Genomic DNA, 13,945 nt, shown 5'->3' on the forward strand with positions numbered 1-13,945 from the left:
CATCTGCATGCCAACTGTACCCTTATTTTAATGCACATGTGAAGCCAGAGGGTTGGACCAGCAGATACTGCAACACGTCAGTCCAATCTTCCGAAAGAAAACTGGCACGGGCTTAGGTTCTTAATGAAAAAGGTGATCAACTTCTAGTCTTAACCACAAGTTTTCTATAGACCTATTGTGCGAGCCGCTTCTTCCACCTCCTATGACAGTTCATTCTTTTCAAACCTTTCAGATGTTATCAGAAAATAGAAATGGAGAGGAAGAGTGAAGAAAATCTTAAAAAGAAACTTCCATTTCCAATCGCGACCTTCTTAGAATGAGCCCTAAGCTTAAACTTGCAAAGACAGCTTTCTTTTGAAATCTACCAGTCCAGACCGCGAGGGGGATCTTTGAATTGTTAATCAATGATAAATGGAATATAAGATATGCCAATGCCTTTAAAACATTAATTATTGTACATGAGAACTTTGAGGATTCTCAGAGTTCCCCAACAATTTCCCTTCCACTATGAGTTTGTGAAGGTCAAACAGAATAAATCCAGTACCCCACCGTATATCTGTATATGAACATCAACTTTCTTTTCTCTCTTTCCTATTTCTTCCTCTGGCCATGGTGAAAAATTCAGCTTGTTGATTCATGACCCGAAGGTCCAACTCTCACAACCAAAGCGCTGGTCACCCTCACTTTCCCCCTCTTCCATGCCAAAGAGCCAAATGAGTACCCTTTATAGGGAGCAACCACTCTAAAATTCACTGTAAAATTAATCTCCTCTCCGAAACTTTTAAAAGTCAGAAGCTTTGGAACCACTGTCACTTCAACTCCAGCTGGCTTCGAAACCATCGCTCTGTAAATACTCTTGGGTTTCCCCACATTAGTAACCGTTCGAGTAATTGAACAATTATCTCTAAGATCAGGAACTGTTATCGAAGGATAATTCAGGGTAGAATCTGTGGAACTCTTTGTGCAGATACTATTATCTCCTGTAATCAGCCTTAATGACTTGTTATCATAACCAATAGAACAGAGAAAGTCCTTGAAATCATTTGGTCTCGAGTCATAGATTAGGCCAGGATTCAGGACTCTTTCAGGTCTCATGAAACCGGCTCCAAAATCGAACGGGTTTGCAGGCCGGCCTTCAGGATTAACAGTTATAACACTGCCATTCTTATCGAATATAGTAGCTGCATGTAAAAACTTTTTGAAATCAAGCTTGATTCTAAAGAAAAAGTTTAATATTTAACAAATAGTTAAATATTCAACTGAATAATGATCTATTTATGTATGAAGATGGTTTGATTCATCTGTTGAATCTAAGAACTACTTAATTTTGTTTTGCGTGTGTGTGTGTGTGAGCAGAGAGAGAGAGAGAGAGAGAGAGAGAGAGAGAGAGAGAGCAAAAGCGACCATGATGCAACCTGGTGAGATCTGCTCAAGAGTTTAAACCTCATCAACCAAAAAGAGAGTTTATATACCTGTGGTCATGAGAGCGGACTTGATTGCAGAGGGAGACCAAGTTGGATGCACAGCTTTGATCAAGGCTACAATTCCTGTTACATGTGGGCAAGCCATAGATGTACCAGAAAGTATATTGGACTCCATCTTTTTACTAGCTGGAGACCAAGCAGCTAGTATATTCAGGCCCGGTGCCATGATATCAGGCTTTAGCTCCACATAAAACACCGAACTCATTGGTTAGCAATGGCTTGGCTCCCAACATAATGATAACAAAAATAATAATACCAACACAAGAAAAACAAAATTTATTATTATGATGATGATGGTTATGATCATTTTGGTAAAAGCAACACGGTAGTAGTAGTAATACTAACAGACAACTAGTAGTAATCATAAAGATTGAATTTGTTGGGTGACTTTGGATACCTTGAGAATGTTTGGCGTTAAGCTATTAGGACCCTTGGAAGAGAAGGCAGCCACTCGAGGGGCCGGTAGAGAACCCATTATGGTTTTCGCTGGCTCGATTCGAGATGTGGGGTTCCTGAAAATTTTGTGAAAGAGGACACATTAATAGAATCAGCTTAATCTCCTATAAATATAAAAGAATCTCATAAACAGGACACTACATATAATCACTAAGAAAAGAAACTAACGATCAACAAATATAAATGAAGCACCTTGTATGGTTGATGTATGATAAAATACTAGTGCCTTTCTTTGCGCCAACAATGGCAGCTGGTATAGCAAAGGGAATGGCAACACCCTTATCGACTTCATCGATGAGAATCATCCCTACCCCACCAGCTTCTTTCACTACTAAACTCTTCGCAAGCTTCGATTCAGAGGAACTCTCAGCATGGCGACATACAAGAACCTTCCCTCTAACCTTTGTGCTATTCAAAGAGCTCTCCAAACAGAAACTGCATCCACGGAAGCACAATGAGAATGTCATTTCTTTCCTTACTCCAAGAAGGAAAACAGTAAAAGGAAGGATATTGGGCATTTATGTCAATGCCAACCTTGATTGATAAGGAGTGAAGTACCCAGCATTTGTATCTGATGCAGATATGACGGTTGTTGACTTTTTCATCTTTGTGATAGTAAGGCTGTCACCCTGGTCATGGTTATTCAGAAAGTCACTGTAAAACCAATCAAACTTGAGCTTTTGACATAATGTAAGTCTCCAAAGGAATTTGACAATATATCCTATAACATACCGAACTGAAGTAAATCATTAGTGCTATGTTAAGACCTCTGAACGCAAATATCTTAAAGAATTATGTAACAAGAGAGAGAAAAAAGATCCCATATTCAAGAACTTCGTGCTGTGATAAGAGGACCCTCAAATAGGATGAGAGATTTCTACTTAACCTAGGCCCTGAATCCTAGGGGAAATATCTCTAAAAACAAAACAAATATGCTGCAAAATACAGGACTAAGTGGCAGCTATATGCAAATGAATGTAAGGAGGGACCTGCCAAACGCTATCAATGCCGCACCATAATGCGTGTGTGTGTGTGTGTATGTGTGTGAGAGAGAGAGAGAGAGAGAGGAAATTGGCCTGAGATTGTGTAAAGGGACATTAGCGCACCGTGAAGGTCTGATTGTTTCCAAGAATGATATCAGATGTGAATTCTCTATCAGTCGAACCAGCAGCAACAGTGATCATCCATGGTGCCAAGTTAGTAGCAGTGCCCCGATTCCCTTCATTCCCCGCAGAGGAAACCACTGTAATTCCATGGCTAACTGCATGGAAAGACCCGATTGAGATTGCATCATTGAAATAGTCTCCTTGTGGAGAATCAGGTCCCAAAGAAACCGATAATATGTCCACCCTATCTTTGATAGCATCATCAAAGGCAGCCATTATATCTGAATCAAAACATCCTGAGTCCCAACAAGCTTTATATGCCGCAATTCTAGACATGGGTGCTCCCCCTCTTGCCCCCCCACTTGCTAATCCATTAAAGTTCATGTTCTCTACATAGCGACCAGTGGCAATTGAAGCAGTGTGGCTTCCATGGCCATTGCTATCTCTTGGTGACTTGAATTTAACTGTCTTATCTAAACTTAAAGTGGGATTGTTATCCCCTCCTTGTTCAGCTTCATATCCACTCAAGTAATATCTTGCTCCTATAACTTTCCTGTAAAAAGCAACATATATATTGCATGGGTTCCATGGAATTTGAATAAAAACATACGAGGATGGGATTTATATCCATTTGAGCTATAATGTTCTCCAATAACTTTCATGTCAAAAAAATACATTTCTTTCAAAGTGGAGGCAATGGATTTTGAATTGAAAAATATGGGTGTGATATTTACGCAAGAAATTCCCAGGAGAAAGAGAAAAGAAAGTTAAAACCTGTTGCAGGTTGAAGAATTGAATGCCTCGCCGGTTTGGCATCGGCCTTTCCATCTCGAAGGAACAGGAGGCATCATTTGGTCAGAGAAACTAGGGGCTTCAGGCCATATACCTGAAATTTTTTTCACAACTTATAAAACAGCAGGATCAAACCAGACCTTGCTTATACCACTTGATTTCCTAGAGCAGAGAATATTTTCTTAAAATATATTTTCATTAAAAAATGGGTGCTATATACATGAAAGATACTTAAAGTACATCACCAAAAGAAGAAGAAGAAAAAAAAGAACTGTTGTTCCATTTCCATTCCAGGCGTCTTAGGCCGCAAATCCTTTCGATCTTGGGCCAATGATAAAATCAAACCAGAGTAAAATCAATCATTCTAAAGAGAGGTAAGTAAACTATCCACATAATGCTAAAATCAAAATTAAAGCAACAAACAAAACAACCCCATAACTTTCTATCTTAATATAACAGAGGCCATTAACCATCTTTCAGTTACAGGAACAGAGCAACCATTACAAAAAGAATTCGTGATTCTTGTTCAAACCATAGCTGCAATTTTCTACTCATTGAGAAGATAGGACTACCTGTATCAATAAAACCAACTATGATGTTTTCCTGGTTTTTGGTGGAGAAACCAGGAATCTCCATTGATTCATCATTAATAAGACCCATGAAATCCCATGAATGAGTAGTGTGAAGCCTTCTTTTCACGTTGGGGAACACGGAAACCACTCCATCCATCTCTGCAACACCACATATCATACATAAACAAATCCTCCCCAAATAACCAAAGAAGAGAGAGAGAGAGAGAGAGAGAGAGAGAGAGAGAGAGAGAGAGAGAGAGAGAGAGAGAGAGAGAGAGAGAGAGAGAGAGAGAGAGCTCACTAGCAAGGATGGAAGCTTGGGCTTCTGTTAACTTTGCTGAGAATCCTCTGAACCCATGGTGGTAACTATAAACAACTGAAGCTTTGGCCTTCTCCAAACTGCAAAAACGAGGTGTTTGAATTTCTTCAAAAACTTGAAATAAGAATTTTTGCAGGAAAGCAACTATAACCAGTTAACGGGAGCCTCTTAATTCATTATCATTTGAAAGAAAAAGGACACCAAAAGACAAGCAACCAGAGAAAGTAAAATTCAATACAGCTCTCTCACTAATCACAACCATTCAAAACAGGAAAACCATAAACTATTACAGTAAAAACCATGAAACCACCCAATTGAGCTTCTCTAAGCTTTTTCATGAAAACCAAACAATGCCAGGATTGAATTCATCGATAGAAGAAGAAACCAGAAACCATGAATGCATAAACCAAAAACTAGAAACAAGGAACCATTCCCAAGAAAGGCACTAAAGCATCCAATGGACGAAGAGTATGACAAAACCAGGTTCCATTTCCAAAAAACTCAAAACCAGAAACCACCATAGAAAACCGTTCTACATATGCAATTAAATAGAAGCACAAAAAGAAAACCACTAAAATCATTCAAACGCAGCTTTTCAGACCTTCCTTCATGAACAGAAGCCAACATTTGGTGGTTTTGCTCCAAAATCCCATCTGGGTCATCACTGGTTTTACCACCCAGATAAACAATATACACCTGAAGAAACCAGAACAATAAAATAAGCAGAAAAAACCCACAAAAATTGAAGTTAAAAGGCTCCATTAAATGTTAAACTAACACCAGAAACCAAAAACCATAGCATATCATTCTTCTTCAAAAATAAAAAAAGGAAAAAATAATTAGAAGACACCATTAAATGTTGAAATTTAACACCTGAGAACAAAAACCAGAGCATATCTGTGAAAAAAAAACACAGAGGACCAAAGCTGGAATTCTGAAGTTTAATGGGGGCATCTTCGGGGAACACAAAATCCGATAAAGAATAGAGTTTCAGAGAAGGTTATATACACGAGAAAAAATGATTTTTTTTTTTTTTTTGGTAATTTTCTTCATGGGTTTCTGTATTTTTTAATGAGTTTTTAATTATAAAGCAATGTATTTTTAAACCGTACTTTCTACGTATAAAAACATTGTATTTTCAACCGTTATAACTTGGCCTCACACGCTTTCGGCGCATGACAACAGGAAGTTCATTGAAATATTAAAAGTTTCGCTGGATTTCGGTGAATTTAGTACTCGTTGACCATAGTCAGTTAGATGAAAGGATTAAATGACGGAAATACCCATGGCCTTGGCCTTGCTTAATTTTGTTAAGTTTCTTATTTTTGTTCCATAAACTTTCTTCTTAGATTTCTTTCTTGATAGGTGCTTTTATGTTTCCAATTTCAATAGAAAGTTCAATAAATTTAGGTGGATTTAGGGGTTAAAAGAAACATTTGCCTAACATCAATAAATAGAATTTGGAAAGTTTTTAAAACCTGATAATTTGAATCGGGAATCGTCGATTTGTATTAGGAATCGATTGGGACCAAACTGGTTCTAGGAAGGTATTGGTCTTAGTTGGTTCCTCACTTTAATCTTTTTTTTTTTTTTTTTTATTTAAATTTATCTAATAATTTTTTAGACCTCTTAAACACCCACTTTACATATCCTATTTAAATTTTATTTTTTTATTTTTTAGATTGGTGATTTAGCAATTTGACATATATATATATATATATGAGGTGAATTATCCACCCTGTCGATTCGGTTTTAAAACTATGTTGTAAAGTTTACGTGGCAAAAATACAAATTTGCCATGAATTAAACTTTTCATCATAGTGTACAAGGCAAAAATTCAAATTTGCCTACAAGGTGGCCACAAAGGTTGAATAGTGAGATTATTCAAATTACGAAATACGCTTCTTTGTAGAAATTTGTAGTTGGAGGGAGAGAGAGAGAGAGAGAGAGAGAGAGAGAGAGATTGATCGATTGATTTCCTTATGTCTGTGAAAGCATTCAATCAATATATTTGCCTTAAATCCGACTCATGTTGTTACCTTAGGGTTCGCTTAGGAGAGGGAGAAAGCATTAAAAAACAATTGAGTCTAAGCATCAAACTCAAATGATACTATCCTCATTGCTTCCTTTAACTTGAAGCATGAAGAAACACCAAGGGCAATTGCCACTTCTTTTCACTTCAAGATTTGATATTTTCATTCCTCATGTTGTAATAATTATCGAAGCCTTTGTTGGTCATTTTTAGGGCCGCCAATGGATTGGGCCGGGCCGCGGGCTTTTGGGCTGGTTCAAAACTTCAGGCTCATTTCGGGCCGAACAACCATAATTCTGAGCCGGGCTAAAATTTTTCGACCAGTATCTGGCCTGGGCGAGACCGAACCCAGCCCGTTGGGAGCCCTAATCATCTTAGTGCTTTTTGATTGACACATGACACTGTATCTTATATATGTTTACTTTTTCGAAGATAGATGTAAGAAATGATATATTATGCAATTCAACACGTTGGATGTTGATTTGCAACTAATTTTTTGGCGTCTTGCATGTCACTCACATTATCCCTCCTTAGAAAAGAGTTGTTGAAGTTATAACCTCATTTGTGTGCTTCTATAAGCTTTTTGTTTGAAAATGATGTGTTTTTACATGCATCCGAAATATATACGTATAGAAATGTTCAGCAGTTAGATCATGATCAGATAGTTGAGAGTGAGTTAATAATAATGTTACTTATTAATTGTGAAAGAAAGAAAGAAATATATATATATATATATATAGTCTAGCAGGTTAATATAGAAGGTGTATATTGTAATCAGTATATATGAGAAGGATGTGTACAATATCTTATATTTTATGGTAAGTCTAGATATAGTATAGGTGTTTGTGATTTATTTATATTATTGTCATATGTATTTGTCTTTTTAAAACAAAATTGTATATTTATATTGATCAATGGACACAGAGTCTCTTCAGAGAAACCTGAGACTCATCACATGGTATCAAAGCCAGTTTCATCTTCACTATGTCTATTCGTGTAAGATATACTTTGTTACTCAATCATGTTCTATTCTATATAATCGAGTCTATTGTTTTGTTACTCGATCATGTGTATATGCTTGCAAGCTGCTGAATCGATCACGGGAATTCACTGATTTTGTTGACTCATCCAAGTGTCATTCTATTTTCTCGGCTAACTTGATTGTTTTCTATCTCTGAAGAAGATTTGAAGTTTTTTTCTGTTGTTCAATCCTCCTTTATTCGAACCTTTTATTTTTTATGTTTGTTGATCTGTCGTTACGTGAGCTTGCTCTTTTGTGCTTGTTGATCAAGCAATCTGAGCATGGCAGTCACTGTATCTACTGGTCATGCTATGCACCTGAAGATTCAACTGCTCGTTTCCACAACTTAGTATTCAAACTCCAGCTGCTCTTTCTCATAGCATCTTGAGTTTGAGGGGACGTATGAAAGGAAATGATATATTGTCTGGCATGTTAATATAGAAAGTGTATATTACAATCAGTATATATGAGAAAGACAGGTATAATATCTTATATTTTATAGTAAATTTAGGTATGATGTAGGCGTCTGTGATTTATTTCTATTATTGTCATATGTATTTGTCTATTTAAGACAAACTTGTATATTTATATCGATTAATGGTCACAAAGTCTCTTTTAAAATTATTTTCAAAATACTCTCAATCATTTGATTAAATTTCAAAGACTTTACGTCTCCATAAAAAATATACAAAATGGGCTCAAGGCTAGGTGGTCAAGATGACGGAGCACCAAAATGCCGTTTTTTCGCTCCTTTCCTCCTATAGGTGGAGTGCCCTTTCCCTGAATTACCCTTAAATAATGTACATTGTGGATTCCCTTTAAGCAAAGGCTAAATGCCCCATTCCATGTCTTTGAAAACAACAATAACCACCCCTCTTGCCAAATTCTTACCCTCCATATGACTACAATGAAAAGCTCTTAAACATCTACTACCCCACAGGGAGAAGTCCTAAAACATATACTACTACAGGGAGAGGTCCCAAAGCATCCACTAGAGAACATGTTCAGCACAATTGAACCCAAAGCATCTACTACAAAAACAAAAATATCTTGATAGAATGTATAGTTGAATTGGTTGTAAACAATTGAATTGATTTTATAATGTCGAGCGTCAAATCTTATTAGAAAATGCGACCCTCGTAATTGTCATGATTACGACGGTTACCACCTTGACCGTCATGGATTTATAATGTACTTTAAGCTAAAAAAGGGTCCGTGTTGCAACACATTTTTCAAAAGAAAGTATAAAACGAGACCATTCACATGTGGTATGAGGTGGTCATATTAATCTTGACCATTGGATGTGTAATTCGTTGGTTGCAGTTATTCTATTGACCAGGCCATTACTCGAACTTTGTGAAACCTCCAAGCTATCAAATTTCACATTTGATGGTTATAAGTAATTATGACCACTTTGTATCAACGGTAAATGACCTCATTGTATACCATCTCAATTTTATCTTTCATAGAAAGAGTTCGTAAAACCAAATCAACGGTGTAGATTCAAATATATAATAATGAAATCCATAGGCAATTGGAGTGCATCTGATTTGATTAGGAAAAGAGGTTAACACAGGGTCGTTTTAAATCCATGAGTAAAATTTTGTAGGAAAAGGCTGCTCAAGCATAGTAGAACTCTAAAATTGATGATCTTGACTATAACAATTATGGCACTGAAAAAACAATGAATTTCAAGCTTTGAAAATAATGTATTTTGTAACACAATATTGCACTATTTTTAAGCTTCAAATTTCATAAATAAAGTTTGAAACATATCTTTCAACTGAGATGGGTTTCTGGCACTAAAATATGATTTGGAGGGATTTCTAAAGGGCAATTTTACTTTTTATAAAGTAACAATTTGTTTTTGGTACAAAGAGATCACAATCATTTTTATCCTTTAAATTTCAAAATGGATAGTTGTTGAGTGTCATTGATTAGACACAAAATTTCAAAAAAAAATAAATTCTTGGGCTTTGTGACTCACCCCAAGCCATTCAATTTGGTATCTAATATATGAGAATGGTTGTGACTTCTTTGTACAAAAGATAAATAGTCTGTTTCTAAACAATTCCTTATAATAAAATAAAAGGCTTATATAAGGTGTCAACCTTATACTGTATGAGTAAGGTGGACCTAAAAAACGAACTAGAGAATGTTGTTCTTATCATGGAAAACCCATAAATCGATTATCTCGACCTCGAGATTCTTAGACATGAAAAAATGGGATTTCTAATCCTAAAATTAGTCTATCTTCTAACACATTATGTGGACCATCCATTTTTTAAATTTTCAAGCGTTTATAGATCGACTTGATTTTCACCATTTCTAGAACTTTAAATTTCATAATTGGGGGCAACAATAGATTTTCATACCATCTCAAAGCTTTGTGGAATGGAAAGTGCATTTCAACATAGTTTTGAGGTGCACCTTACTTCAATGGTATAAGGTCGACGCCTTATACAAACCTCACCCTACAATAAAATCTAATCTTACCCTAAACGCACCTTTATTAAATTTTTTTTTTTATTCTACCTTATCTTCCCACCTTGAGAAAACAAATAATAAGCTAAAAGGACATGGTTTTGGTGCGTTAGCCAACTCACTTTATCACCGTGCGGTCCCTTGTCTATCTAACGTCCATATTTAAGATGAATGTGAACAAATGTTACATCCACGAAAAGTTAAAATGGACGGTGAAAAAAAGAATTCAAAAAATAACATTTATATTTTTTGAAAAAAAAAATCCAAATTTAGATCCTTGTGAGATTATTGAATTCTAAAAATTAGGATCTATTAGAGGTATATCTTTTAGGGAGACCGCACAAGAATAGTGTGAATCGGCCGACTCACAAAAAAAAAACTTTTCCAAAGCTAAAATTCAAGGATTTTGACTTGTATTGAGGGCCCAGAAAATGAGCTGAAAGCGATGAATCAAAGCCCATAATGGGGGTAAAGATATGAGAAATGGGCCTCCATGTTTGGTGGACCCTAGTGACGGAAAATGGCTTAGTAAAGAGTAAGGTTTATGACCGGTCGGTGGTGGCTGAAAAGGGATTGGGTTTGAAAACCGTTTTCTTTGGTGGGAGATTTCATTGCTTTTGCTGCTTTGTTTGGGCATTCGACAAAGGAAAATGATTGGAGATTGTTGTGTTTTCAACCAAGATATCATGGGTTCAGGCTTGAGCACGACATCATGGAGCACAGTAGGGTGAGATGAGTCCGTTTTTTCGGTCTTTGTAGCCCTGTTGCAAAATAGTAAGAATTCGATTTTACAACTCAGAGAGAGTGTGTTTTAGAGAGAGAATATGAGGGAGAAAGGGAGCTTTTTTGTTGGGGTGGCACCGGTCGGGTTGGACCCGGGTCCAGGTTTTGGATCCGAACCCGACCATTTGGGTCTCGAGTCAGGTCAGATCCATTGCCACCCTATGATTAGAGCTTCTTTTCTTTTTTTTAGTTTGCTCTTTTTTTACCATCATAGGCCCATATTATTAGCAACATTTAAAGTATTTTACAGTATCGCACCACATTTATGAATACCCATATTCCTTACCCTTTTACATGGGGGAAAAGTTTATATAGATTTGAGGCTCTAAACAATCAAATTTGAGCTTACCCCAAAACTTTCATTAGAATATGTTGTTTTGATGCCCAAATATCCTCAAATTGATCATCTCGACATCAAGATGCATGGACATGAGAAAAAATTGGATTTCAAGGTTTGAAAACAATGTATTTTGTAACGCGTTTTTGAACCGTCAATGTTCAAGATTTTCAAGTTTTTATATATATATATGTCGATATATACTATTTTTGAAGCTTTAAACTTTATAAATAAAGATGAAAATATATTTTAAAGCTATTGCAAAGATTTCCAATATTGAAACCGCATTTCTCGACTTTATTTGAAGGTAGGTTCTAATTTGATTGTTTAGAGCCTAAGCGCTATACAAACCGCACCTTTTATTTAATAAGTGGAAATTCCTAAGAAACAAATGTATTGGCAACATTTACGAATACCCACAATAAATAGCCATACTTTTCAGGTCAAGTCCGGCTAGACCTAGACCCGAATAGTATATAGGTCCAGGTTTTGGACTCGGACCAAACCTTTCGGGTTCAAAGTTCAGACCCATACCCAAACCCAAGGTCGAGTCTAGTCGGGTCCATTGCCACCCCTATTTTTTTTGTATGCAATCAACATAGTGAGAGCCGAAAGATATTGTGCTCTCATAGGTGTATATTTTCTATTTACTCCCTCAGGTAAAAACCCAATCTAGGAGTAATTTTAAGACCTTAAATTTTGAGGATATAAACTCTTCGACCCACGGACTAACCTCAATAAAAAATTTCCAAATTGCACTCTCTATACACTTTAGAAAAATAATGTCTTAAGATTAAGTAGAGGCCGTTTAATTTTTGAAGAGTGAAATCTAAGTGTTCCAAACCTCAAAATTTAAATTTTCTGTTTTGAAAGTTAATCATCTGGTGATTCTTAAATGGTGCCTTAGGCTGAAAAAATCTCACAAATAGGTCTTCTACCTGAGGGAATAGGTGTTGCTCCTAAGAAAAATTGCAGCAAGATATCAATATTGTACATGAGAGTTGAATTGGTGAGACCCTAATCGGGCTGGCACTAGAGCATATATGGCATGCAGGGTTAAATTTGTGTGGGACCCAAATCAGCTTTGGGCTCAACCTACTAGCGTGGTAGCCCAGGCCCATGCCAGAGCTGATCAAGATTTAGTTAGCTGTTTCTAAATCTAAACGAAGTGCCCATACCTTGAGAGGGCCTAGGCTCCAGTGCGCTAGGCTTGAGACTGGCCCATAACCAACCCCAAACGACCTTCCCAAAGGAAGGGCCCATACCTAGTTAAGGTCTTGACCCTAGTGGAGCAAGTTGGGCATAGGTTATGGCTAGGCTTGAGACCCGCCCATAACTACCCCGGAGAGAGACCATATTTGATCAGACCCGTCAATGAATTGATTAAAGGTTTGGTCTAATAAAAATTGGTTCAAAGGTTTGATCTAATAAAAATTGGTTCAATTGCAAGTAAAACTATAAATTTTAAAAAATAAAAAATTAAAGCATGAAAAATATTAAAAAATTTCTCAATTTTATTTAGCCGATCAAATTAGTTAAAACTAATTGGTTTGGTAGGTAAATTTTTTTACTTCAAATTAGACCAGCTAAAACACAAGTAAGCCATCCAACTGATCGGACCAGGTGATTTGATCTAGGCTTGATAACTTTGTTCATAAAATGCTTGAATCAAGTAGCGAGCTAGTGGTTAGGGGTATCATTGGACCTGGACCCAACCCATACCCGCCGGTATACCCGACATGTGTCCGGGTATGGGTTCAAGTTTTGGACCATCGGGTAGGGTCTGGGTCCAATAAAGAATACCCAGATGGTCTGGGGTCCGGGTACGGGTCCTGCTATACCCGACCTGGCGGGTACCAGGACTCAAATTTTTAACTTACCTAAAGGTCACAACCCCAATCCTAAAACCGTTTCAATACTTTTCGTCTTCCCTTGATATCTAAAATGGCCAAACCCCATCGCCATCCTCCCTCTATGCAATTCTCCCTCTCTCTGTTTCTTGAAGACATAGCTCTCTCTCTGGATTTCGAATCTCTCTCTCTCTTATCTCCCACCCCTCAAAAATCAACTATCTGTTTTTTACTATTATAGGCTACAAAAAAAGAAGCTCATAGTGAGGGTGGCAATGGACCCGATAGGTATGGGTATAGGTCCAACTTTTGGACCCGATAGGTTAGGTCTGGGTCCAAAACCTGGACCCGAATACATTGGGGTATGGTCTAGTCCAACCGGACTTGACCCATACCGGACCCATTGCCGCCCCTAACAGTGGTAAGGGGCTCTTCTCGATGAAAAAGGAAAGGGAAAAAATGAAATAAATGCGATAATGAGTAAGGAATCTCAAAACTGATTCCATAAGATGTGAGATGGAGACTTTGCAAAACCGAATCTCTCTCAAACACAAATAAACCTGATAACTGAAATATAGCGTAAAGAATATATGCTGAGAACTGAAATATAATTTAAAGAATATATGATGTATGCAAATCTTTACAAGAGAATTCGAGATCCATTCTCGGGCGGCAATAAATTTTTCAAAAGATCACATCCTGATTCTGA

At 36.9% G+C, this 13,945-nt stretch overlaps 1 protein-coding gene across 2 annotated transcripts; it reads right to left on the reverse strand.

Annotated features, from left to right (window-relative positions):
* Positions 1-408: 408 nt before the first annotated feature.
* Positions 409-5,824, reverse strand: LOC18439697 (subtilisin-like serine-protease S). 2 transcript variants are annotated; one of them, XR_016052676.1, is made up of 11 exons: positions 5,603-5,824; positions 5,331-5,425; positions 4,712-4,809; positions 4,411-4,569; positions 3,821-3,932; positions 3,047-3,599; positions 2,475-2,594; positions 2,133-2,375; positions 1,882-1,996; positions 1,473-1,659; positions 409-1,181 (listed from the first exon to the last, which is right to left on the reverse strand). XR_016052676.1 is itself a non-coding variant. In XM_020670866.2 (11 exons), exons 1-11 carry the CDS (start codon positions 5,681-5,683, stop codon positions 622-624), a joined length of 2,298 nt encoding a protein of 765 aa, XP_020526525.1. In that variant the 5' UTR covers positions 5,684-5,824; the 3' UTR covers positions 409-621. The 2 variants fall into 2 exon arrangements, 1 of the variants encoding a protein (XP_020526525.1); XM_020670866.2 differs by having other exon boundaries at positions 2,475-2,569.
* Between the last annotated feature and the right edge of the window lie 8,121 nt (positions 5,825-13,945).

This window comes from Amborella trichopoda, chromosome 3 (genome assembly GCF_054954075.1).
Source record: "Amborella trichopoda isolate Santa Cruz 75 chromosome 3, AtrichopodaSantaCruz75HAP2 v2.0, whole genome shotgun sequence".
Taxonomy (NCBI): domain Eukaryota; kingdom Viridiplantae; phylum Streptophyta; class Magnoliopsida; order Amborellales; family Amborellaceae; genus Amborella; species Amborella trichopoda.

Bases quoted from the DNA above. Each gene is read 5' to 3' on its own strand.
- LOC18439697 (XM_020670866.2), bottom strand. From the start codon at position 5,683: ATGCCCCCATTAAACTTCAGAATTCCAGCTTTGGTCCTCTGTGTTTTT. The intron at 5,426-5,602 runs GTGTTAAATTTC...TGGTTTCTTCAG, and splicing joins GCTCTGGTTTTTGTTCTCAG to GTGTATATTGTTTATCTGGG. The intron at 1,997-2,132 runs GTGCTTCATTTA...CAAAATTTTCAG, and splicing joins TCATACATCAACCATACAAG to GAACCCCACATCTCGAATCG.